This window comes from Dendropsophus ebraccatus, chromosome 3 (assembly GCF_027789765.1).
Source record: "Dendropsophus ebraccatus isolate aDenEbr1 chromosome 3, aDenEbr1.pat, whole genome shotgun sequence".
Classification (NCBI taxonomy): domain Eukaryota; kingdom Metazoa; phylum Chordata; class Amphibia; order Anura; family Hylidae; genus Dendropsophus; species Dendropsophus ebraccatus.
The window spans coordinates 122,034,205-122,061,647 of NC_091456.1; the positions used below are offsets into that span (position 1 = coordinate 122,034,205).

Here is a 27,443-nt window from a genome sequence, read left to right on the forward strand (position 1 = left end):
TGGTTAGATGCACTGGATTCATCCACCACTGAAGGTTGAGACATGTCTCGTGAGAAATTGTAAGAAGATGGTCTAAGGATGATGGATCCCTGTTCCATACTTGTAGAATTTCTTATTGGAGAGATCTGAAGTGCGCCCTTGTCCATGGAACTGCGTCTATCGTTGATGTTAAGCAGCCCAAGACTTTCATCGCTTAGGGAACTGACAGTGTAGGATTGGCAATCAGATGGGACACTTCTTTCCTGATCTTTTTTATTCTTTCCTGAGACAAGGAAATGTTCATTGTAGTGGAGTTGATTACAAACCCCAGAGACTGGATAGTCTGTGATGGGATCAGATGAGACTTTTGTATATTAAACAGAAACCTGTGTGCTTGAAGAAGACTGGTAGTAATCTGGAGATGGTGTAACAATTCTTTCAGAAGCCAGTCGTCGAGGTATGGGATGACATAAATGCCTTGCAGGCGTAGACGATGGCAATTTTGGTGAAAATCCTCGGCACTGAACTTAGGCCGAAGGGTAGACAAGTGAACTGCAGCTTCCAGATTTTGTCTTCTACTAGCAATCCTGAGATACTTTCTGTGGGCAGGGAGTATGGGCACATGCAGGTATACATTGGTTAAATCTAGAGTCGCCATGTAGTCGAATTGGGACAATTTGTCTCATGAAATCTTGCTTAGCTCTATGGAATATCCGTGTTCCACTGTTGAAAGGACCCAGGCATCGTACACTGTAGCTGACCAGGTGTGACAAAAACTTTGTAACTTTGCCCCAACTGCCGGGACTGACCTGGCGTCATATGTCTGTTTTTTTGGCTTGGGACTTGTTCTTATTGAAGGAACCATAGCTTTGCTTTTGATTCGGCTAGTAGCCACGAAACTTATAGGACCTGTAATTCTTTTTGAACTTTGGTGAGGTCCGATGTTTTTGCTGGAAATTTTTCGTTGGTTACTTCTTGCCTGAGAAAACCGATCCTTTATCTTCATTAAAAAATTTTCAAATCTCCTTAAGCTTGGAGCCAAAGAGACTTTCTGGTTGAAAGGGAAGCCCACAGAAATTTAGTTTAGATGTCAAACCTCCAGCAGACCACTGCTTTATCCACAAAGATCTTAGTATAGTATTAGTCAGGGCCAAGTTCTTGGAAGCTGAATGAAGAGTGTCCAAGGGGGCATCGCATAAGAAATCTGTGGCTGCTTTAATTAACGGTAACTTTTGCAAGATCTGTTCTCTAGCAATGCCCTCTTGCAGGTCTCTAGTTAGATGACTCAGCAAAACCCTTAAAGATCTAGCCACTGGGAGAGATGATAACGCCACCTTAGTAGCTGCTGCTGCGGCTGCATAAGACTTCTTTGCAAGGGCATCTGCTTTCTTATCAAGAGGATCTGTTAACAGTGTGTATTCATAAGATGGGAACAATGACTTCTTGGCTAGTTTAGCTAAAGCAAGATCCACTTTTTGTGGGTATTCCCACTGACCTGTAACCTTCTCATCCAACTTATATATAGATTTGAAACGGGCCCCTGTATAAAATCTTTTTTCAGGCTTCTCCCAGGCTTCTTTTTGGAGCCAATTTTTTAGAAGAGGGTGATCAGGAAAAACTTTTTTTTCTCAGAGATTGGAAAATAATATAAAGGGAGTGTTCTCACTTTAATACTTTTGTCTGACTCCATGGTAGATTTTACTGCTTTAAGCAGGCCTGATAAGTCCTCTTTATGAAACAAATACATATCTTGAGGAGAGTCAGAATCAGAGTCAGAACAACTAGATGAGCCTTCTGCTTCAGGAGTAGAAGATCTTGTAGAAGTTTCTCTAGCATTCATTTTCTTCTTTTTCTTAGGGGGCTGAGCATTAGACATCATAGATGACAGCTGCCCTTGAAACCATGAGAAGGAATGAGCTTGTTCCTCAAAGGGATCAGCCCTCCCTCATTGTCGTCAGGCAGTGGCTGAGAGCATATATTGCACAGTCTATGCCTAGACTTGAGAGTCCTTTTTCCTCCTGATGCAGAAGACTGAGACATATATATGAGAGAGAGCGATATTACAATCTGGAGCGCAGGTGGAGGCAAACCCCCGGGCTCTCCGTTACTTACTATAACCATCAGAAACCTGAAATGCTGGGTTTGATTGGCCGTGAAAAGCCTAGTGTGTGACGTCACATCCGGAACATCACTTCCGGTATGTCACTTGTGACACGTCACATCCGGTCTCCGCCATGTGTATACACCCATGTCAAAATAGTGTTGCAGAGCAACAATTACCAGTTTCCCAATGGGACTAAAAATTAACTTTTATTGATATGCATTTAATACTTACAGAAAAAAATAGTGGTCATATTTACAGTGCTATATTTTAAAAATAGAAGCGTCAATTGATTTTCAGATTTACCAGTATAATTTGCTATAAGTGAGTCAATGGGTACTGTTCACGCTAAGTCGGTATACAAATAAGCCGTGCGTTTATGCACCGGAGTAATATAGTAATGTATTTTGTTTATTGTGTGGACAGCCACTAATAAAGACTCAAGGCAGCGCTATTATGCACAAATGTGTCGGTACAGGACAGACTCGAGACAAGGGAAATTGCGAGTGTTCCCTGTTTCAGAGTTGAAGCTACCTAAATGAGTCGTAAGACCGCCGGCCAGTCTTATATTGCTTATACTCATATAGACGGGCAAAAAATGCCGCTAGAAGGAGCTTCAACAAAAAATATGTGCATGTGTTCACCAAGATTGCATGGGGTAAGAGCGCAACTCGCGCTAGGATGTATTTCCCAAACGGATTAGTAGTCCTAAACTAGGAAGTGCACCTCTAGCTGTCAGCCTGATGTGCTGTACAGCAAGCGATGCTAAAACCTCGTATGGTAAATGTTACTTCATTAGCGCTGCCAGTGCTGATATATTTAAAGCTCAGTTAGATGCATCTATATAGAAAGATACCGGGATACATGTATTCCACGGTCTAATGAAATTTACATTTTGTCAGCAAGAATCAGCACTAATACTGGTAAGAAGACGGAGGCTGGTGTTCTCACCAGTGTTTATATAGTAGTAATCGATCTGAAATATCAAGACGCTAGCTATATTAAAAGGACATGCCTAACGTAGCCTGACTAGTTTCGCCAGACGCGCTGGCGTTATCAAAGGTGGCAGTGGCCACCTTTGATAACGCCAGCGCGTCTGGCGAAACTAGTCAGGCTACGTTAGGCATGTCCTTTTAATATAGCTAGCGTCTTGATATTTCAGATCGATTACTACTATATAAACACTGGTGAGAACACCAGCCTCCGTTTTCCTACCAGTATTAGTGCTGATCCTTGCTGACAAAATGTAAATTTCATTAGACCGTGGAATACATGTATCCCGGTATCTTCCTATATAGATGCATCTAACTGAGCTCTAAATGTATCAGCACTGGCAGCGCTAATGAAGTAACATTTACCATACGAGGTTTTAGCATTGCTTGCTGTACAGCACATCAGGCTGACAGCTAGAGGTGCACTTCCTAGTTTAGGACTACTAATCCGTTTGGGAAATACATCCTAGCGCGAGTTGCGCTCTTACCCCATGCAATCTTGGTGAACACATGCACATATTTTTTGTTGAAGCTCCTTCTAGCGGCATTTTTTGCCCGTCTATATGAGTATAAGCAATATAAGACTGGCCGGCGGTCTTACGACTCATTTAGGTAGCTTCAACTCTGAAACAGGGAACACTCGCAATTTCCCTTGTCTCGAGTCTGTCCTGTACCGACACTTTTGTGCATAATAGCGCTGCCTTGAGTCTTTATTAGTGGCTGTCCACACAATAAACAAAATACATTACTATATTACTCCGGTGCATAAACGCACGGCTTATTTGTATACCGACTTAGTGTGAACAGTACCCATTGACTCACTTATAGCAAATTATACTGGTAAATCTGAAAATCAATTGACGCTTCTATTTTTAAAATATAGCACTGTAAATATGACCACTATTTTTTTCTGTAAGTATTAAATGCATATCAATAAAAGTTAATTTTTAGTCCCATTGGGAAACTGGTAATTGTTGCTCTGCAACACTATTTTGACAATTTTGTATTACCGCCTCTGGGATAGGGATCACGTACCCATGTGTATACACCCAGGCAGCAGACACAGATAGAGTTACCTGTAGATGAAGCTCCACCTGCCACTGGTGTCCAGATGTTGAAGAGGATGTCACATTCGGAACTTGGGATCGCGGTACATCACATCCAGAACTTGGGATCGCGGTACATCACATTCGAATCGGACAAGACCGGGCGGAAGAATGCAGGGGCGGTCTTGGCATTGTGTCCTACCCCCAGTAGTATATACCCCTTGTTTGCTTCCCCAGTAGTATATAGACCCCTGTGTGTTCCCCGTTATATATAGCCCCCCGTGTGCTCCCCCAGAAGTATATAGACCCCCTGTGTACTGCCCCCAGTTGTATATACCCCCTGTGTGCTCCCTCAGGGGTATTTAGCCCCCCTGTGTGCTCCCCCACTTGGATATAGACCTCCTGTGTGCTCTCCCACTTGGATATAGACCCCTGTGTGCTCCTCCAGTAGTATATAAACCCCCTGTGTGGTTCAACCAGTAGTATATAGACCCCCTGTGTGCCCCACCAGTATAATATAGACCCCTTGTGTGCTCCCCCAGTTATATATAGACCACCTGTGTGCCTCACAAGTAGTATATAGACCCCCTGTATGTTCCCCCAGTAGTATATAGACCCCCTGTGTGCACCACCAGTAGTATATAGACCCCTGTGTGCTCCCCCAATAGTATATAGCCCCCCTGTGTGCTCCCCCACTTGGATATAGACCTCCTGTGTGCTCTCCAAGTTGTATATAGACCCCATTCTGGTGCCCCAAGTAGTATATAGACCCCCTGTGTGCTGCCCCCAGTAGTATATAGAACCCTGTGTGAAGCCCTAGTAGTCTATAAGCCCCCTGTGTGCTCCCCGTTATATAGCCCCCCTGTGTGCTCCCCCCATTTATATAGACCCCCGATGTGCGCTCCCCCAGTTAAATAGACTCCTGTGTGCTTCCCCTCCCATATAGTATATAACACAATAAAACAAACACTTATACTCACCTGGGTCCGGGCGTCTCCTCTTCTCTTCACTCTTGTGGCCACAGGAAGGGTTTTCCCTGTGATCACAAGAGGCCGCACTCCCCTTGTCCTGGCGCCGATGCTCCAGTGATGTCACTGGAGCACCGGCACCACAAGGACAAAGCTGCCACTTGTGACCGCAGGGAAAACCCTTCCTGCGGCCACAAGAGTGACTGACAGGAAGGGGGCCAATGTCTCCCGCCCTGTCAGTGCTGCTGCATTTAACTATGAGCGCTCATTACGAGTTCTCATAGTTACAGTTCAGATGGCAGCAGCAAGTGGGGCAGCGGCCCTGTCCAGCAGTCTTGAGCACAAGAGCGGGGTGTGGGGGCCCCCCTGGATGTTGGGGGCCCCAAGCGATCGCTTGGGGTGCTTGGTGCCAAAGACCGCCACTGGAAGAATGTTATCGTAACTCCGACGTTCTCCCAGTAGCAGAAGGCGAGCGGACAGCCCAAAAGAGCAGGCTACGGTACTTCAACACTAAAAGCCATTTAGCTTGCATATGTGTAACCCCAGCCTGCAACACTGCACAGCCAAACAAGTTCACCCATATATACTTAAGGATATACTAGCAACATTGCATAGTAAAGGAGGATATAGAGTTGCTAGCAGATTTGCATAGAGGAAAAAAAAATTAATAAAATATAAACCAAAAAAATTAAGAGAGATACAGTATATGTAAGTAAAGTCTCTTCCACCAAGTGCAGAAGAAAAAAACCTCTTTCTGACTGTGTCTCTTTAGGGGTTTTATAGGGAAGGTCTGAGCCTAATTGATTAATTACTGCTGATTAATGTCTCTTCTGCCTCATTGTCGGGGATGGACTTCAACCCATACTGTGCTGCCGAAGGACGTCCAGGGAAAAAATAGTTTTTAAATCAGCTGGTGCCAGAAACTTAGATTTTAAATTACTTATTTAAATAATTCAAACCTTCCTACTGTATACTTACTGTGTACTCCGGCGAACCGAAAAAAAAACACAGACACACAGCTTATAATAAAAATAATTTTATTTGTATAGCGCCAACAGATTCCGCAGCGCAGCTTATATACTTCAATCAGGGCTGGGCAAGCTGGAAGGCATGTGATGCGCCCCAGCCAATGAAAAGGCTTCTGGTGCGCAAGTGCACCAGCAGCATTTTCCTCTCCCATTTACTGCTGTGGAAGACACTGAAAAGGATGAAAACCAGACGCCTGCTCCCTGCTCTGACGACATTGACCCAAGATGGCCCCCCCGGGAAAGGAGGGAGACAGTTATTTGGTATGTATAATTTATTTAACTTTCAGGGTTGGGGGTGGGAACAGGGCCAGATAGCTTATATAACTTTGTTGTGTGTTTTATGAAGCTTAAAAAGTAATTTTCCGGAGTACTCCTTTAAGAGCTGATTATATGCCTTGCAGGAAGTGGTGTTTTTCTCAAGTCTTTCCATACTGTGACTCTTATAACTTTTTACCCCTCCATTTATAAAATTGTGTGAGGACTAGAGATGAGCGAACCTCGAGCATGCTCAAGTCCATCCGAACCCGATCGTTCAGCATTTGATTAGCGGTGGCTGCTGAAGTTGGATAAAGCCCTAAGGCTATGTGGAAAACATGGATATAGTCATTGGCTGTATCCATGTTTTCCAGACGACCTTAGAGCTTTATCCAAGTTCAGCAGCCCCCGCTAATCAAATGCCGAACGTTCGGGTTTGGATGGATTTGAACCCGAACTCGGTTCGCTCATCTCTAGTGAGGACTAATCTGTAGCTTTTGTTGCTACCATTTTGGTGTGCATAGGACTTTTTGATCACTTTTGATCACTTGGGGGAATGTTATGTGACCAAAAAACAACAATTTTGGCATGTCTTTTTAAGCGAGCTTGCTCAGATGCTGTTCGAATAAATAGCGGCCAAATTTGTTATAGCTCCTAACAAAACTATTTTATTTTGTTATCGTTTTTGTATATTTTGTTCCATCGGAGATGTTTAAATAAAATATACAAGAAATAAAAATAATTAAATTGCTTTATGCAAAACACATTACAAATAAGGGGGGAAATGCTTGCAATTGCTGGCATTTCTTGCATTGAATTTTAATGTTACTTTTTTTGTTCACATTTTTATATATTTAGTTTAACTTCTTCAAGACCCATGACGTACCGACCGGTACATCATGGTGTCCCTAAAGGGGTACAGAGAGGTCTCATGATGTGAGCCCTCTCTGTACTGTGCTACTCCTGGCTTCTATCAGCAGCCACAGGTCAGGTGCAGCCTAATCATTCAAACTGTTGTTAAAAAATATCATCTAGTGGAAATATCAGCTTATCACGATGCGATCAAGGGAAGCCTCAGAATCTGTTGGTGCTATACAAATAAATTTTATTATTATAATACTTATCGTCCCAGGCTTCAAAAATGCTCTAAAGCTTGTCCCAGCTCAGCTATCACTAGAGGCTGACTTCAGCAGCCCCTAGGAATAGAGTACAGGTTACATAGATCAATGCAGTACATGTGAACTGTATTGATCTCTAATAAAACTTTCCTATTTTATAATAATAATAATATATATATTATATATATATTAATAAACATATTTGCTATCACCACATCCGGATCAAATTCCTGATCTCTCATGGAAAACAGCGGAAGCTGTCAAAATGCAAAATTGAAGATTTTTGATCACATCATATCCATAAAGGTTTGAAAAAAAAATTGTCAAGTAGCATATAAAAATAATCCTATTATAATATGAGTTATTCTGTATTTTTTATATACAGAATAGGGCATATTATAATAGGATCATAATAGAGCAATTGCAAAAACTTTTATTTCTTTCTGTTTCCACTTTTTAAAAGCAGTAAAAAAAAAAATTTAAGTTATAAAAGTAGCCTATCGTTGCAATTGTATAGTAGAGATCAGCGAACCTTTCAGACTTTTGATCCGAAAGCAGTTCACTTGATTGTGATGCCTGTGATCCCAGGTGCATAGTTGCGATCCCGGGAATATGCGGCCAGGATATCGATCTGGAATTCCCTGAAATATCCTGGCCGCATATTCCCGGGATCACAACTATGCACTCGGGATCACAGGCATCACAATCGAGCGCAGATGCCGTCGGTCCAAAAGTCCGACGGTCCGCGCATATCTACAATCGTATCGTGTCAGTTTTGCCACAGCATTAAAACAACCCGATCTACCTCTGTTTTTTTTTTCAATTTCATTGTACATTTTTTTTTCGGTTCTGCAGCATAATTTAGGAAAAAAAGTTTGTCATTGCAAAGTACAATTGGTGTCGCACAAATAGGGCCCCATATGGGTCTGTAGATGAAAAAATGCTACGGTCGTTTAAACACGTGGAGGAAGAAACACAAGTGCAAAGACGAAAATTGGCTTGGTCCTTAAAGCGACTCTGTACCCACAATCTGACCCCCCCCCCCCCCAAACCGCTTGTACCACCAGATAGCTGTTTTTAATCCAAGATCTGTCCTGGGGTCCATTCGGCAGGTGATGTAGTTATTGTCCTAAAAAACAACTTTTAAACTTGCAGCCCTGTGCCAAATTGGTGTGGCCTAGCGTGTCTGTGCCCTAGGCTTGCGACGCCCCTCCGTCCCTCCTCCCCGCTCTCTCCATCATTAGGAACACCCCTAGAACAATTTCTCCTATTTATTATATTTCTGAACACTGCACATGAGCTGGATCGTTAAGGCACCTATGCAGTGTTCAGACAGGTGAGGAATAGGAAAAATCCTGCCTGGGGACATTCCTAATGACGAGGAGGGTGGAAAGAGAGGCGGAGAGGCGGTGCAGGCCTAGGGCATGGGTACTCTAGGTCATGCCGATTTGACACAGGACTGCAAGTTAAAAAATTTTTTTTTTTTAGGACAATAACTGCATCACCTGCCGAACGTACCTCAGGACAGATCTTGGATTAAAAGCAGCCATCCGATGGTACAAGTGGTTGGGGGGGGGGGGGGGGGGGGGGGGGCAGATTGTGCGTACAGAGTCGCTTTCAGGGGTTTAACATCCCTGAAGGACTAGATATACTGACCATCTCAGCTCTTCAGTATTGAACACCTGGTAAAAGGCTTAATTCTCACATTTCAATGGGGCTCATTACTCAAGTCACAACGTTTGACCTGAGTAATGAGGACTTGAATATTTAAAGTGACTGTACCACCAGGACCAGGCTGAAGCACTGGAGGCGTGGCAACCCACCCTTAGTGGAAGGAAACCCCCACCCCTCTATTATAGGGTTCAGTTGATTCTAATGGAGTCACGTCATGGAGGGGATGGAGTTTCTTCCCGCTAAGGGTGGGTTGGCCCGGCTCCAGTGCTTCAGCCTGGGCCTGGTGGTACAGTCACTTTAAGTACTCGCTAAACTCTAGTTACAAGTAACTGATTATGAGTTGAGCTTCTGAGTAGAAGACAGCTGTAGGTGACAGGAGAAGGAAAGTTAGGTGCAGTGATGGGCAGTTCCAGACCGCCAAGTTTGAGTCTGTGCAGGAATTTATGTGTTTGGTATCAAAAAGTGATCCTTGGAACTATAGGCCTGTAATCTATAGTGGGTAAAGTATTTGAGGGGTTTGTAAGAGATGCTATACTGGAGTATCATAAGGAAAATAATCTTATAATACAGCACCAGCATGGGTTTCTGAGGGATTGTTCCTGCCACACTAATCTCATCAGCTTCTATGAGGAGGTCAGTTATAGACTTGACCTGGTTGAGAATGTGGACGTTGTGTATTTGGACTTTTCAAAGACATCTGATAGTGTCCCACATGAAAGGCTGGTCTATAAAATGAGCATGCTGGCACTAGGGGAAAATATATGTAAATGGATAAGTAACTGGCTGTGTGATAGGAAACATACATACATAATGATGGAACATACTCAGATTGGGTCAGTTACAAGTGGGGTACCGCAGGGCTAAGTATAGGGTCTACTTTTTAATATGTTATTAAAGGGGTAGTGTGGCGCTAAACATTTATTCACAAAATAACACACATTACAAAGTTATACAACTTTGTAATGTGTGTTATGTAAGTGAATGGCCCCCTTCCCCGTGTCCCCCCCCCCCACGCTAGACCCGGAAGTGTGGTGCATTATACTTACCGCATTTGTGTCGACCCCCAGGCCGCCATCTTGTGACAATGACGTCATCTTTGGGAGGACAGCCAGGCCGCTCCAGCCGTCCCCCCCTCTGCTACGTCGTCAGCTGCTCAGCCGTGATTGGCCTGATGTGAATGAGGCCAAAGAGCAGTGAGACTATGGAACTCTTTGCCACGTGATGTTGTCATGGCTTATTCATTAAATAAGTTCAAGGAGGACCTGGATGCTTTTTTGAAAAATATATTTCAAGGTATGGGCATTAGATTTCATGTGATAAAACTTTGATCCAAGGATTGTGACACATCACAAAGCTCCCAGACTCTGCCGGCTGTCAGGTTCTCCTGTAAACATCACCACCCGGGTTCAACGTCACAGACAGGTGGGATTACACCTGCTCAACCACTCGGTGACTGCATCAGTGTCCCACTCCAGTCACTGATTTTGTGCCAAAACCAGAAGTGTATTTAATTGGGATGAAAAATATAAAGGGATGATTTGTACTTTTCATTTTTTGTTAGATCCTCTTTTGGTTTACACACAAAATTAGCAAAGGCAAGTTTCAAAAATAAAAACTTGTTTCCAGCCTAGGGCTGGGTTCACACTATGTATATTTCAGGCTGTATTTGGTCCTCATAGCAACCAAAACCAGGAGTGGATTGAAAACACAGAAAGGCTCTGTTCACACAATGGCGAAATTGAGTGGATGGCCGCCATATAACAGTAAATAACGGCCATTATTTCAATACAACAGCCGTTGTTTTAAAATAACAGCAAATATTTGCCATTATATGGCGGCCATCCACTCAATTACAACATTGTGTGAACAGATCCTTTCTGTGTTTTCAATCCACTCCTTGTTTTGGTTGCTATACAGCCTCAAACATACAGCCTCAAATATACGTAGTGTGAACCCAGCTTTAAAGCGTAACTGTCATGTTTTTTTTTTTATTGCAGAAATCAGTAGTATAAGCGATTTTTAAGAAACTCTGGAATAGGTTTCATCAGCCAAAAAAGCCTCCTTCTGTACTCAAGAAGAAATCTCCCAGCCTCCCCCCCTGACTTCTTATCTGTGCATTATCAGGCAAACACGTCTTCATTACAGAGAAGCCAGTGAAGACGGGTTCTGCTCTCTCCATTCTATCCTTATACAGGGGGGGAGGGGCCGAGGGAGATGAGGGAGCAGGAAGAGGTGACATGAAGGTCAGCTGTTTGTAGACTCTCTGGGCACCTAAACCGCAGGATTCAGGTGTCAGAAAGGTCAGTGCTTATCTATGAACTTACTGAGAGAAGATTGCAGGGTGTTGTGCTTTGCAGAAATCCTCCGTGCTCAGTCACTCCTAACAGCCCCTCCCCTCTCCATAGCCACATAATGGAGACAGAAATCCTGCTGTTTCTGCAGTGAGGGGGGAGGCTGGGAGATTGCTTTTTCAGTCCAGAAGGAAACTCTTTTAGTACATCAAAACCTATTACAGAGTTTCTTAAAATCGCTTGCACTGTTAATATTTAATGTTTTCAGAAAAATGACCCTGAAATTACAGTTACGCTTTAAAGAGGTTATCCAGTGCTACAAAAACATGGCCACTTTCCCCCCTATTGTTGTCTCATTTGGGTGGGGTTTTGAAACTCAGTTTCATTGAAGTAAATGGAGCTTAATTGCAAACCACACCTGAACTGGAGACAACAGTAGGGGGAAAAGTGGCCATGTTTTTGTAGCGCGGGATAACCACTTTAAAGGGGTTATCCAGTGCTACAAAAACATGACCGCTTTTGCACCACTCTTGTCTTCCGGTTGGGTGCAGGTTTTGAAACTCAGTTCTATTGAAGTAAATGGAGCTTTATTGCAAACCACACCTGAAATGGACACAAGAGTGGGGCAAACGTGGCCATGTTTTTGTAGCACTGGATAACCCCTTTAAGCAGACAAGCCCCTGTATAGCACATTACTAGTGACATTTTGATGCATTAACTTCTTGAACTTGAGGCTCTTTTGCACAGTGCCACTCTAAAAGCTATTTTTGGGAAATGCCTTAAAAAATTTTTCCTGGGAAGAGGCTTGTACGAGATAAATTGTATTTTGTTGTACCAGAAGCTGGTTGGCAACGCATCAGAATGCTTTAAGGCATAACGTGTCATTTAAAAAGACTTTTATAAATGTGACTATTTTTGTTTCATTAATGCTTCAGTGGTGACAATGCTTTTAATGCTTCCAATGCTGTTCTTGAGCCCCTAAGAACCTCTCCATGGCAGGGCTGTGTAGTCAGTAAGCCACAGCTCTAACGCCTGAATTTTATCAGGACCGACTACAGCTCCTTAATAAATGGCCAGTCATTCACTAGGGAAATTATTTAGCACACTGGTGTAAAGTAGATCTGGCTCAGCACCTTCTATGTGATGTCCTACATGATCATGGGTGTCTTCTGAGGGAATGAAGCAAAGATATAAAGCAGAGTCTCCTGTGTGTGCGATGGCTGCCTAACTAAATATTCACCATACACAAAACATTGCTAACAATTCCAGATACCTGTGATTTAGAGGGGTCAGACCAGGGCCGGCATCAGCACAGGGCTTACCTGGGCAAGGGCCGAGGCCCACAGCGCCTTTATGGCGCCAGAAAGGGAGAGGGGCCTAGTGTTCTAATGTTCAGCCTGCTCACTGTAGTGCAGGGTGAGAAGGCTGAACATCAGAAAACAGAGTAGGACCTGCACATAGGTGAAGGACCTGATCACATGATCTGAAGATCCTCAACCTTACGGTGTGGAGAGCAGTAGGAATATAGGACTTCTTTATTACTATCCTAACACCCTGCGGATTTTTCACTGATCCCCAGACTACCCCTTTCTCAAACACACAGCCATAGTCACCCCCCCACACACACTTCCCTCAAAAATAAAACACCAGACTGAGGACAGGGCGGTTGCCAGTAAGTGCCGCCACGGGTGACGAGAGGTTCCGCAAAGGAGCCCAGCTGGGGGCGGTTGCTGCCGGTAAGCGCCGACGTGAGGGGGCATAGTCAGGGGGTGAGCTCTGGGGCCACACGGTGCAGGTGACAGGGGTGGCTGCTGTTAGAAATGGAGACAGTGACAGCTGCACTGATCACTGTCTCTCTTACAGAAGCCATCCCGTCAGTGTCCTTCATCACTTCGGTTTGGCTGGGATAGAAACACTAACCCCAGCCCATTGGAGAGATGCAGAACACGTCATGCCGTCTGTGTGCGGGAGAGCTGATGATTCTATGCAATCCTTGGGGGTGAATGCAGCTAGATAACAGCAAAACTGTGCAGAATCAGTTTATAACTTTATATTGAAAGATGGAAAGCTACAGGTGGGGGGGGAACGTATTAATGCAAGAATAATTTTTTTTTTTGGGGGGGGGGGGGGGAATACCCCTTTAAGTAGCAGAAAGTTGAACTGTTGGCAAGTTAGAATAAGTAAAATTAAACTCACTCAAGTCATATATGAAGTATATGGCATGTATTTTACCCTAAATAATGACATGCACACTTCCTTCAAAGTGTTATATAGTTGTACAGGTATATAAAATAAATTGTAAGTAAAAACATGATAAATCAGTAACATCCACAATATAAAAAGTTTTTCAGAGTAAGGGTCCATTTACACAGTATGATTATCTGCCAAAGATTTGAAGCCAAAGCCAGAAACAGACTATAAACCGATCATGTCATAAAAGGAAAGCCTGAGATTTCTCCTCTTTTCAAATCCATTCCTGGCTTTGGCTTCAAATGTTTGGCAGATAATCTCTGTGTAAACGCACCTTGAGATGCTTAGCAAAACTGAATAAGTTATTATATACAAAAAAAATATCTTCTATTGCAAAGTTCAGGCTTGTAGAGCAATCAATATAAATGCTGCAGTGGTCGCTCCTGAGTCTTCGGATCCTACATGAAGGGGACAAAAAAAACAAAAAAAAAAAACACAACTTCATTGTAGCACTAATAAATTAAAGTTAAGAAAACATCAGTAAACTTCATACTTACCTAGGAAGCATTTAAGAACCTGTTTTGGATATCTGTATATACTTGGGTAAAAATTTCATCCTTGGAGAGAAGGCCATCTACATGCACTACAAAGTGGAGAAATAAAAAAAAAATGATAAGCTTAAAGTTGACCAAATGACCGACAGTATGCATATATGTGTTAATTCAGTTGTAAGAGCGCAATACAGGCCACCTCTGAAGAATGGCTCCATGTGGTAGTTGTACATTTGGAGCCAGAGATGAAAGTCAGATAATCTTATTGAGTAGGAAAAGTTACTCAACCCCCTCCTTTCTTGAAAGTTTGTCAAATTCACGTGACCCAAACCAGATACAGTTTGTAAAATCGACAATGATGTATTTAGCCCTCCAACAAGGCTTATTCCCATTAGGGACCCCAACTCTGAAAACAATGTAATAGTGCCTAATCAATAGATCTAAAAGTTATCTTGTAAATCGGAATCAAGTATTTTTGATGTTATAAACATGCCTACAATAGGTTATAACAAACACCTACCAACACTCACACCACTCTCTTCCATTTCTTGTCTGTGTTTTAGATACATCGGCCAGACATGACCATCAAACAAGCCTGGTGGGTCTGGGACGGTGTAGTTTCTGCCACTGCAGAAAAACGGGAGAAAAAAAAAACAAAAACCCTTAACTCAGATATACTGCAGTGAGAAAATGCATAACACAGCAGTGTGCTCAACTACTAAAAAGGTCAGAGGCTTCTGACTAATTTACAATCCTTGTGGTAGAACTGTGTTTCAGTCACTTCAAAAAGGAACTGAGCTGCAATACCACACAGATGGTGCAATTTCTGGAAGAATGGAAAAATTCTGTTCATCAAAAAAAAAAAAACCTCTAACATGGTTGCCACCACTATTTTTTTTTTTTTTAATTATAACATATTCAAGTATTTTCCAATACAGGAACTGGTTTCACAATGCCAGGTAAGTATAACATGCATACAGTGCTTCCCTGTAAGACTGCCTTATATTAATTTTTATTCCCAAAGAAGTCATTTTGGGCTACTTTGTATATTATTGTTCCCCTGAAAATAAGGCATCCTCCTTTTTAACCCCTTCAAGACTAAGCCTATTTGGGCCTTAATGACCAGGCTCATTTTTCAAAATCTGACCTGTCTTACTTTATGCGCTTATAGCTCAGTGATGCTTTAACGTATGCTAGCGATTCTGAGACTGTTTTTTTGTAACATTGTACTTTATATTAGTGTCAAAATTTGGTCACTGTCTTGTGTGTTTTTTTGTGAAAATCATCAAAATATCATGAAAAATTTGAAAAATTTGCACTTTACAAACTTTGAAATTCTTTGCTTCTAAAAACAGAAAGTCACATGACAAATTAATTACTAAGTCACATTTTCAATATGTCTTCTTTATTCTGACTTCATTTCATAAACATATTTCACTTTTTTAGGGTGTTACGGGGGTTAGAAATGTATCAGCAAATTATCAAATTTTCATGAAATTTCCAAAACTGATTTATTTAGGGACCAGTTCTTTTTTTAAGTGGATTTAAAAGGCTTGTATACTGGAAACCCCCATAAGTGACCCCATTTTAGAAACTACACACCCTAAAGAATTAATCTAGGGGTATCATAAGTATTTTAAGTAGGGCTGGAGGAAAGTATTCACAATTAGGCCGTAAAAAATGGAAAATAGAAATTTTCCAATAATATATTTGTTTACATTAAATTATCTCATTTTCACAAGCAACATGAGAGAAAACGCCCCCCAATATCTGTAACGCAGGTTCTCCTGAGTAGAACGGTGCCCCATATGTGGGCGTAAACCACTGTTTGGGCACACAGCGGGGTTCAGAAGGGAAGGAGCGCCAATTAGCTTTTTCAGTGCAGATTTTTCTGAAGAAGTTTCTGAGCACCAGGTGCGTTTGCAGTGCCCCTGTAGTGTCAGCAGAATAGAAACCCCCCAAAAGTCACCCCATTTTGCAAAGTACACCCCTCAAAGAATTCATCTTGGGGTGTGGTGACCATTTTGACCCCACAAGTATTAGAGGAAAGTATTCAAAATTAGACAGTAAGAATGAAACAATTGAATTTCTTCAATAATATGTTTGTTTAGTTTGAAATTTCTCAATTTCACTAGGAACAGAGGAGAAGATGCACCCCAAAATTTGTAACGCAGGTTCTCCTGAGTACAACGGTACCCCATACGTGGGTATAAACCACTGTATGGGCACACAGCCGGGCTCAGAAGGGAAGGAGCGCCAATTAGCATTTGCAGTGCAAATTTTTCTGAAGAAGTTTCTGAGCGCCAGGTGCGTTTGCAGAGCCCCTGTAGTGTCAGCAGAATAGAACCCCCCCAAATGTCATCCCATTTTGGAAAGTGCACCCCTCAAAGAATTCAGATTGGGGTCTGGTAAGCATTTTGACCCCACAGGTATTAGAGGAAAGTATTCAGAAATAAGACAGTAAGAATGAAAAAAAATGAATTTTTCCAACAATTTGTTTGTTTAGTTTAAAATTTCTCAATTTCACTAGGAACAGGGGAGAAGATGCACCCCAAAATTTGTAAAGCAGGTTCTCCTGAGTACAACGGTACCCCATATGTGGACATAAACCACTGTATGGGCACACAGCGGGGCTCAGAAGGGAAGGAGTGTCATTTTGCTGGAGCAAAACCGCAGCTAGTATCGGTTATTAGAATAGCAAAGTTGCTAAAAATAAAAAAAATTGAGATTACAGGTAATCTCGAGGTGTTTACGGGCAGCCAGGAAGTGTTTACTGCCCATCTGGGGTGGTTACGGGCAATCTGGGGTGGTTACTGGCTATCTGGGGTAGTGATGGGCAATCTGGGGTAGTGACGGGCAGTCTGTGGCAATCTGGGGTGATTACAGGCAATCTGGGGGTGTTTACTGGCTATCTGGGGGTGGTTATGGGCAATCAGGGGGTGTTTACTGGCTATCTGGGATGGTGATCGACAATCGAGAGGGTGTGGCAATCTGGGGTGGTTACGGGTAATCTGGAGTGGTTACAGGTAATGTGGGGTGGTTACGGGTAATCTGGAGTGGTTACAGGTAATGTGGGGTGGTTACAGGTAATGCGGGGTGGTTACAGGTAGCCCAGGGTGGTTACAGGTAGCCTGGGGTGGTTCCAAGTAATGCCAAGTGGTTACAGGTAGCCCGGAGTGGATACAGGTAATGCGGGGTGGTTACAGGTAATGTGGGGTGGTTACAGGTAATCTGGGGTGGTTACAGGTATTCCGGGGTGCCAACAGCGGCATTCAATGGGTTAAACTACCCGGAGCAGAGGAACTTCCGCTCGGGGTAGATCAGGTGTCACACTGACAGCTAATCCCCGCTCTGCCGCCGCAAGGGGACGGCAGAGCATTCCGATACGTCCGCCACTAAAAGGCGTACGTATCGGAATAAAGCCCATTAGTGACCGCCGTAAAAATACGTATTGGCGGTCACTAAGGGGTTCATGTAATATTTGTATTGCCTGCGTCATTACGCACACGGTGATACAAAATATGTGTACTTTTTTTTTTTACATTTATTATTGTATTGGGGGCTATGGGGATTGTGTGTAAATTTTATTTTATTATAAATGTATTTTGTGTGTGTGTTTTTTTAACACTGTTTTTAGTCTCACCATGGGGACTTTACTGTAAAATTGCCTGATTACAGGCACAGTGCATTGCAGAGCTCATCAGCACTGCAATGCACTATGCCTGTAAAAGGCAAAGCTGATCAGCCTCAGCCTTAGGCTGAACCTGACCAGCTTCCGTAGCTGTGCCACCAGGAGGCTTCGGGGAAGCCTCCTGACGTCACCGCTCCATCGGGACTGTGCGATCTCACCGCACAGCCCCGATGGAGGAGGAAGGGAGGATTCTCCCTTCCTGTAGCACTACAGGTACTGCGATCGCACAGATCGCAGCACCTATAGGGTTAACTGCCGAGATCCGGGCTCGGCCCGGATCTCGGCAGTTGCGGCGGGTGCCCGGCTATCACTGACAGCCGGGCCCCGCCCGGAATGACAGGAGCGCAGCTCCTGCGCCCCTGTCATTCAGAGGACGTGCCGGCACGTCCATCTGCGGGAACGGGCTGCAGATTTGGACGTGCCGGTACGTCCTAATGCGGGAAGGGGTTAAATAAGACACCCACCCCCCCCATTATAAGCAGTGATGACCTGCAAGTCCAAAACAAAAAAATATATATTGAGGGAAGTGACTCCGAACATTCCAGTAACAGATAAGTGCAATTAACTATCTAGCAGGTGAATCCACTACTATTGATTGAGCTCATATGGTTCCCTCCTGCGGTTCCCTCCTGCACTGTTAAGTGCAGCTTGGGGCACTTACGAGACATGGCTACTAATGGTGGTTTTACACGGAACGATGTATCGTTCGAATTTGCCCGATAACGGTCGAATTCGAACGATAATTGTACGTGTAAACGCAGCGAACGATCAAGCGACGAGCGAGAAATCGTTAATTTTGATCTTTCAGCAAGTTCTCAAATTGTTGTTGATCGTTCGCAAAAAATTCGCAGATTGTTCAGTGTAAGCATTCAGTGTAAACATTCTTTCAACTATTTCCCCTATGTGTGAGATAGGCTTAAGCGATCGCAAAACGAATATTCCATACGATGTATCGTTCCGTGTAAACGCCGATCGTTATAAAAAAAATAAATAAATCATTCATTCAAAATCGTTAATCATGCGATTGGGCGAATTATAGCTCCGTGTAAAACCACCATAAGGCTACTGTTGCAAGCAGAAAAAAGTAATTTTATTCTGCTGCAGGCAGCGAGAGGGGCAGCAACGATCCATCACGTAACAGATCCGCACACAACAGAATAAAACTATTTTCTACTTACTAAAGCTACTGCAGTAGCCATGGCTGCTATGCTCCGCAAGCTGCACAGTAGCTCTATACAGTGTTAAAGAGAACCATGAGTACAATCATGCTGACTGGCTCCCTTCAAGCCAATGCTGCACAAATGCATAATGCGTACATGGATTGATGCAGCATGTTAAAATTTAAAAGGTGTTATCCAGCACCACTCTTGTCTGCAGTTTGGGTGGGGGTTTTGTAACTTTTTTTTTTTTAAATGGAACAAAGCAAACCCCAAACAAGAGTGGTGCTGTCTCTGGAAGAAAGTGGCCATGTTTTTGTAGCTCTGGGACCCCTTTAACAGCAGTGCAGCAAGCTACTAGAAGTGGGTGTTTAGGCCATGAAGTGACCAACCTACAGGGCTTTAAGACACCTTTTACACTGCAGAAATAAAGCTATTCCCCCATGAGGTCAGTGGGAGATGAAAACCGTGGGGGATTTATTTAAAGTGTTTAATATACACTGGTTTAAGATGCACATAGAAACAAACGACAGCTCAACTTTTAGCCCTGGTCAAATGAAAGCGGACCTGTGATTGGTTGCTGGTTTACACCAGTGTATATTTTATACCCTTTGACAAGTCTGGGCCCTTGTGGTTTTAAAAGGGGTTGTGGCGCTAAACATTTATTCACAAAACACACATTACAAAGTTACACAACTTTGTAATGTGTGTTATGTAAGTGAATGGCCCCCTTCCCCGTGTACCCCCCCCCCACCCATGCTAGACCCGCTCCAGCCGTCCCCCCTCTGGCGCGTCATCAGCTGCTCAGCCGTGATTCACTTACATAACATAACACACATTACAAAGTTGTATAACTTTGTAATGTGTGTTTTGTGAATAAATGTTAAGCGCTGCACTACCCCTTTAATGTAGTTTCTGCTAGAGATGCAAACGTCGCTGTTGGATCACAATATTTGTATGTGTTCTGTGTGAATTTTACCTTTTGCTATACAATTAGGCATTTGGCAAACACCTTGCCTATGTGCAGCACTGCACCACCAGTGTCCTGTTATCAGGGACTTACTATCCTAAAGCACCCACTGATCTTAAAAGAAGTTTGAAAAATATTTTTAATAAAGTATTGTATTACACCCCCCCAATAAACCACCAATATACACTTATTATTACAGCAAATGCACATAAAGTGCTTTTTTTCCCTGCACTTAATACTGCATCAAGGCTTCACTTCCTGGATAAGATGGTGATGTTATGATCCAACTTCCAGAGCGGTGCCGGCTGTGGCTGCTGGAGAGGATGATGGCAGGGGGACACTGAGCATCCCTCTGCCATCATCCTCTCCAGCAGCCACAGCCCGCACAGCTCTGGGAGTCGGGTCGTGACATCACCATTTTATCCAGGAAGTGAAGCCTTGATTCAGTAGTAAGTGCAAGGAAAAAGGAACTTTATATGCATTTTCTGTAAAAAGTGTATATTGGTGATTTGTAATATATATATATTTTTTTTTTGGGGGGGGGGGGGGGGGGGGGGGGGGGGCGCAATACAATACTTTAATAAAAACTTCACCGGACTTCTCCTTTAATTGGTGTTCTAGGGCAGAAATGTGTAGAAAGTAGCAATATTGCTTTCCATGGAGTTCAGTGGTTTCAGAAAAAAAGATATAGGAGCTTTTTCCATTTAAAAGAGAATGTTTTAAAAAAAAAAAAAGAAACTTATGCATGCTGTGAACTTTTACTAGAACATGAGTTAGGCCATGCTGCAGCGACCTAAACAAAAGAGTCATTTAGCAACTCTGCACAGAGACGTTTTGGACCACTTGCTTTCTCTTAGTACACAATATATATTAACACTAACCTTCGTCTCCTCTTGCACTCCTCATATGGAATGCTCAAATAGTAACGTTCCGAACACAAGTTTGCTAGTGACCTGTAAAAAACCATTTAAAAATTTGTGTAAGTACCTCTAGCACTTGTGATAAATGCAAGAAGTCAACATTTTAGTATGCATATTTTAAATGACATTTTGAAACCTGTTAACCTGTCAGTTTGCATAATAAATGCAGTTTTTATTTTTTACGAGAACTTTAGAGGGAAAGGGGGGCATGACAGGAAAACCATAAAATCAGGGTGGAACATGCGGTTATTTAAAAAAGGCACACTTACTTGTGATTATACAGCAAGAAACCCTCCAAAATCAGTATCTGAACATCTTCACCAAACTCTGAAGAACAAGATAGGGCAATTCCGTGTGATCTGGCAAACTTGACAGGATTCTCAACCCAGGCTGTTACTGTATTCGCCATTGCTTCCATATCAATGGAAGTGATCACTGCAAGTTTTTTAACGCAAGAAAATTACAAAAGGCAACTATAGCATTAAAATAGATTTGTATGGAAATAAATAAGATACTCAATATACATTACTGCATCCTACAGCGAAAACTGTTCTTACCATCCCATTGTTTAAAGCCATCGTCACCAACGTCTATCTGATCTGGTGGCTGAAACATAGTGAGCAATAAAAATGCTGCAAATAATGCAGCTGAAGCACACAAGACAGGAGAAGACTAGATAACAGAAATAATGAATCTCCAAAAAGGAACGCTTGCTACATTACTTAATTTTTTACATAAAAACATGTAATGAGGAAAACAAAAAAAAAAAAAGCTGAAAACGAGCGCCTGATACAATACAATAAGAACAAAAAAAAAAGTCACTATAGGTTATACCACTGCAGGTAAAGAGGCTATACCTACCTTAAAGAAGTCATCCTGATGGACCACACAACAATTGGGAAGGGCACCAATAAGCCTCTTTGTCAGGGTGGTCTTACCACCATTTGTAACACTGAAGAGAAAAGCGATATGTTGTCTCATCAGATAACTTAAAACCCAACTAAAAGCAGATCTCTATCCATATATATACACACACACACACAAGCAATAGACAAGGTACTCTGTCTTGGGGAAAACTGCTAAATTATGGATCACAAAAGCTCGACATGAAAGCCAGTCAACATTCACAAATAGCCTTTTAAAAGCAGGTGAGATTTTGTATGATTGCTGGACTAGCAAGAAGAAAGTCTCCCATTTTAAAATATGTGGAGGATATTTGTTAAAGGGAAACTCAGCATGTTAGACTAATCTAACCTGCTGATAGCTACCTGATAGCACTGGGCACTGAGGATTAAGATATGTTTGTTACCTTCATCCTCAGCGCTGTTCCTGGTAAACCGTTAGGAGCACTGGGGGCGTGGCTATCACATCTAAAAGCACCAATCCGGCTACAGCCCCCAGCCAGCCTACCCCTCTATTCAGAATGGAGGGGGCTGGCCCAGATCAGTACATACCTTCATCCTCCGTGCCCCATGCCCACTAGGGAGCTGTCAGCAGGTTAGATTCATTGGGGGGGGGGGGTTGGAGGAACACAAACATGTCCATCAAGGAGGAGATGGATGGAGGGGATGTTATTTTGTTCTAAGAACTTGTCTAAGCCGGTTTTGAAGGACTCTACTGTTTTTGCTGTGACCAGATCCTGTGGTAGACTGTCCCACAGATTCACAGTTCTCATGGTAAAGAAGGCTTGTCGCCTCCGGAGATTGAACCTTTTTTTCTCCAGTCGGAGGCAGTGCCCCCTTGTCCTATGAAGGGGTTTTTACCTGGAACATCTTTTCCCAATATTTCTTGTAGGGGCCATTTATATATTTAAATAAATCATATCTCCCCTTGAACATCTCTTCTCCAGACTAAACAAATTTAATTCTTTTAATCTCTCCTCATAACTAAGATGCTCCATTCCCCTTATTAGTTTAGTTGCCCGTCTTTGTACCCTCTCCAGCTCTAGAACGTCCTTTTTATGAATCTCGTTCCAAAACTGGACGGCAAACTCCAGATGAGGCCGCACCAAAGCTTTATAAAGCGGTAATATTATATCCCTGTCCCGAGAGTCCATGGCTGTTTTAATGCATGACAATATCCTGCTGGCCTTAGAAGCAGCTGACTGACATTGTAGATAATAGACTACAAAACAGCACACAAGTACACCCAGACCCTTCTCTACCAGTGACTCTCCCAATGTAACTCCCCCCCAGGACATATGATGTATGTGGGTTATAAGTACCCAGGTGCATTACTTTACATTTATACACATTGCCATAGCGACTCCCACAATAAAAGTTTAAATCGCTCCCTTGCCCATTTTATAAATAAAAAACATAAAAAAATAAACGTATTGTATACCGTAGCGTGCTTAATTAAAATAAGATTATTCCCGTATGGTGAAAAGTGTAAACAAAAAGGAGTAAAAAAAAAAGACACCAGGATTGATGACTTATTACATTATATATGTCCGATCTACACAAATCTAGCATTAATAAAAACTAGAGATCATGGTGCCAAAAATTATGCCCCATACAGCCCCGGGAGCAGCCTGTCAGCTCAGCGGCACGGGAGGGGGCGGGCTGAGCTGATGGGACACTGTTGGCGCTTGAATGCTGATCAGGAGCCCAGGACAGTAAGCTGCTCACTGCTACAGTATGCAGCTGGCAAGAACGCGATCTGCACTGAGAGCCTGGGCTGAGCTTTACCATCCAGCACGGATCACACTCATGCCAGCTGCAACTGTGGCAGTGAGCACCCTACTGTCCTGGGCTCCTTATCAGCTGTATCATACCAGCCGCAAGGGAGGTGGCGGGCTGAGCGGCACGGGGTGATGCTGCCTGGGCGAGCTGGATTGGAGGAGGCACAGGAGGGCAGTACAGTTGGGGCTGACTAGGCAGGACAGAGTGGTGCTCCCAGAACCAGGCAACGCCCTAAATGCTCTTAAAGGGGTTGTCCGGCGATAAAAAATTATTCACAGAATAACACACATTACAAAGTTATACAACTTTGTAATGTATGTTATGTCTGTGAATGGCCCCCTTCCCCGTGTCCCACCACCCCCACCCGTGTACCCGGAAGTGTGGTGCGCTATACATTACCTCTCACGTGCCGACCACGGTCTCCGATCGTCAGCAGTGACGTCTTCTTCGTGAGTCCGGCGGATCTTCCCGAGTGCCGGCCGCCCTCTGCAGCGTCATCCGAAGCTCAGCCGCGATTGGCTCAGCATAACTGTGCTCAGCCAATCGCGGCTGAGCAGCTGATGACGTGGCCGCGTCATCAGCCGCTCAGCCGCGATTGGCTGAGCACAGTTATGCTCAGCCAATCGCGGCTGAGCTTCGGATGACGCTGCAGAGGGTTGCCGGCACTCGGGAAGATCCGCCGGACTCACGAAGAAGACGTCACTGCTGACGATCGGAGACCGTGGACGACACGACATGCGGTGAGTATAATGCACCACACTTCCGGGTCTAGCGTGGGTGGGGGGAAACACGGGGAAGGGGGCCATTCACAGAATAACACACATTACAAAGTTATACAACTTTGTAATGTATGTTATGTCTGTGAATGGCCCCCTTCCCCGTGTTTCCCCCCACCCACGCTAGACCCGGAAGTGTGGTGCATTATACTCACCGCATGTCATGTCGTCCACGGTCTCCGATCGTCAGCAGTGACGTCTTCTTCGTGAGTCCGGCGGATCTTCCCGAGTGCCGGCAACCCTCTGCAGCGTCATCCGAAGCTCAGCCGCGATTGGCTGAGCATAACTGTGCTCAGCCAATCGCGGCTGAGCGGCTGATGACGCGGCCACGTCATCAGCTGCTCAGCCGCGATTGGCTGAGCACAGTTATGCTGAGCCAATCGCGGCTGAGCTTCGGATGACGCTGCAGAGGGCGGCCGGCACTCGGGAAGATCCGCCGGACTCACGAAGAAGACGTCACTGCTGACGATCGGAGACCGTGGTCGGCACGTGAGAGGTAATGTATAGCGCACCACACTTCCGGGTACACGGGTGGGGGTGGTGGGACACGGGGAAGGGGGCCATTCACAGACATAACATACATTACAAAGTTGTATAACTTTGTAATGTGTGTTATTCTGTGAATAATTTTTTATCGCCGGACAACCCCTTTAAGCCCTATATTTGCAAAGGGGAAATTAGCTAACTTATAAACAATGCGGAGAGGCAGAGGAGCGGTTATAACTGCTATAAGCTCCTAAGGTAAGCAGCTTCTGTGGCATATTAGCAGGTTTTCTCGGCACAACCTGCTGATAGGCATGTTTATATAGGTTTTAAAGCGGCACTATCGCTGCATTCAGACTGACCTACAGAATAAAGATCCCATGTCAGTTTTACTGTAAAGTGCATTACGTAACGATGGAACCCCTACAAAATTTGCAGAATTGTATTCCCTCACCCAATTGTACCCAATAAATGATACTTCGGAGGGGTTCATCATTAGTTTTAGGAGTTTGAAAGGTGCCATTACAAATTAAACCACACCTTTTCCTAAAAAAAATAAATAAAATAAAAATAAACACACACACACACACACACACACACACACAAGCCCTTACATGGCCCTGTGGGTTAAAAAATAAAGTTATAAGTCTTAGAAGGTGAGGAGGAAAATGCAGAACTGAAAATTGGCACGGACCTTGAGGTAAATTTTAGGCTCTGTCTTTAGGGGTTAATGAGATGTGTTGGAGTTCTGCAGTCATAGGTTCAAATCCAACCAAGGAGTTTACATGTTCTCCCATGCTTGTGTGGGTCTCTTCAGGTCCTTTCACACATTCTGATATGGGGCTGTGGGACAACACACAAGCACTACTACCCTGCGATCTGGTGCTTGTCTTCAGAAGGCACAATCATGCAGCAATGTAAATATATTCCTATGGGCTATACATCCCCTGTTCAGCGATGCGCTTTAAAGCCGCACTCAGCCGATGAGTGGACATTTTCCTGCTGATCACTGACACTTTTATACAAGCCGATTGTGAAGAAGTATTTCTAGCAATGCTCCCTGACAATAACAGCCATATAAGAGGGGTTCTACACTTCAAAACACACAGAGAAGTGAATTTGGAATTTAGATTGTGAGCCATAAGTGGGGACAGGGACAGACTATGTACAGTGCAGCTGAATAACTTATAGAGGACTTATCGTTGCTTTAGTCAGTCTCCCAGCAGTCGCGCGCCAGCAGATTCGAATTTCCCGCCAGGACGGAGAACCCCGCGCGCGCGCATGCACTGAGGAGCAGCAGCCTGTAGTGCACAGCGCCGCTCACTCAGTGCAATGATACAAGTAATTATAAGTAGTACAGATCTAATTTATCACCTAAACACTGGTAGCGTCACTACAAGCGCCATATAATCAAAACCACCACATAACACGCAGCCCATCACCGAATAACAAGCGCATCACATACAAATAGCATCTTACCCGCCAATACCAACAATGATGCGCCGCATGGTGCCGGTAAACCCAGTCAGAAGAGCAGCCTACTTACTACTTCATTGAGAAAACTTCCCAGCCCGCTCGTATTTATACGCCGTGTCTGCGTCATTCACACAAAAGGGCGGCGGCCAATAAGCGGAGAGTTGGAGTCAGCGCTCTATGCGCATGCGCAAACTGGCCACCACCTGCCTGCCGAGCGTCACAGTTCTTCTATCGGTATTAATAGCAGTGGGCAGCGTGCCCTTTGCCTAAATTAGTAACGGCCGAAGAGAGAAAATGTCACGCATTTTCCACTCTTCGGCGGACGAGACGTGAAAAGAGTCGCATTTAAGTTAAAGGAATATAAGTACAGTACAGGGTCCTATAGGCACCGTGTATAGTAACATGTCTAGGGGGTTAGGGCAAACGATAAAACCTCTGTTACAGTGCGGGAGCCTGATGCCACTAGACTGTGCCCTGATTCTAAACAATTACAAGCCTCTTGCATAGATGAGAGAAAGTGTGATAAGAATACCCACATTGCCTTCATAAAGCAGGTGTGCAATAACAACGAAATGTGTCAGGGACATGGAGGCAGAGAAAATGGTCACATTGTAAAGGAAAAGGATCTAAAAGAGACCTCACCTATTCACCACTATTGGTGTATGGACTGGTGGTTCCAAGAAAAGGCTTCCATATTAAGAAAGGTTACTACGTTATTTTGCTGTGGTGGCATCTATGAATGGTGACTAGTTAGTATACATGAAGCAGATAATGGGGAGGACAAATATGAGATTGTGGGAAATTCTGAAGGAATCACTTCACTAAGGGTGCCTTTACGCAGAGATTTATCTGACAGATTTTTGAAGCCAAAACCAAAGGGACCACGCCACCGGATTTCCTACGCCATTCTATACATGGACACTACTTAAAGCAAATGTACCTGATGGCACATTCACTTTAACATTTAAAGGGAACCAATCAGCCCAATTTAGGTAATTTGGTTCCCTGCATCATTGTATAATGCTGCGTTTACACAAAACGATTATCGTGCGAATTTGCACGATAACGATAGAATTCAAATGATAATCGTACG

General features: G+C 43.7%; 1 protein-coding gene across 2 annotated transcripts; it reads right to left on the reverse strand.

The window, feature by feature from the left end:
• Positions 1-13,581: 13,581 nt before the first annotated feature.
• Positions 13,582-26,508, reverse strand: NMRK2 (nicotinamide riboside kinase 2). Of its 2 annotated transcripts, none has more exons than XM_069964550.1 (8): positions 26,421-26,508; positions 21,793-21,883; positions 21,489-21,537; positions 21,201-21,366; positions 20,893-20,964; positions 14,714-14,820; positions 14,200-14,285; positions 13,582-14,100 (listed from the first exon to the last, which is right to left on the reverse strand). In XM_069964550.1, exons 1-7 carry the CDS (start codon positions 26,426-26,428, stop codon positions 14,200-14,202), a joined length of 579 nt encoding a protein of 192 aa, XP_069820651.1. In that variant the 5' UTR covers positions 26,429-26,508; the 3' UTR covers positions 13,582-14,100. The 2 variants fall into 2 exon arrangements, with proteins under 2 accessions (XP_069820651.1, XP_069820650.1); XM_069964549.1 differs by having other exon boundaries at positions 26,354-26,463.
• Between the last annotated feature and the right edge of the window lie 935 nt (positions 26,509-27,443).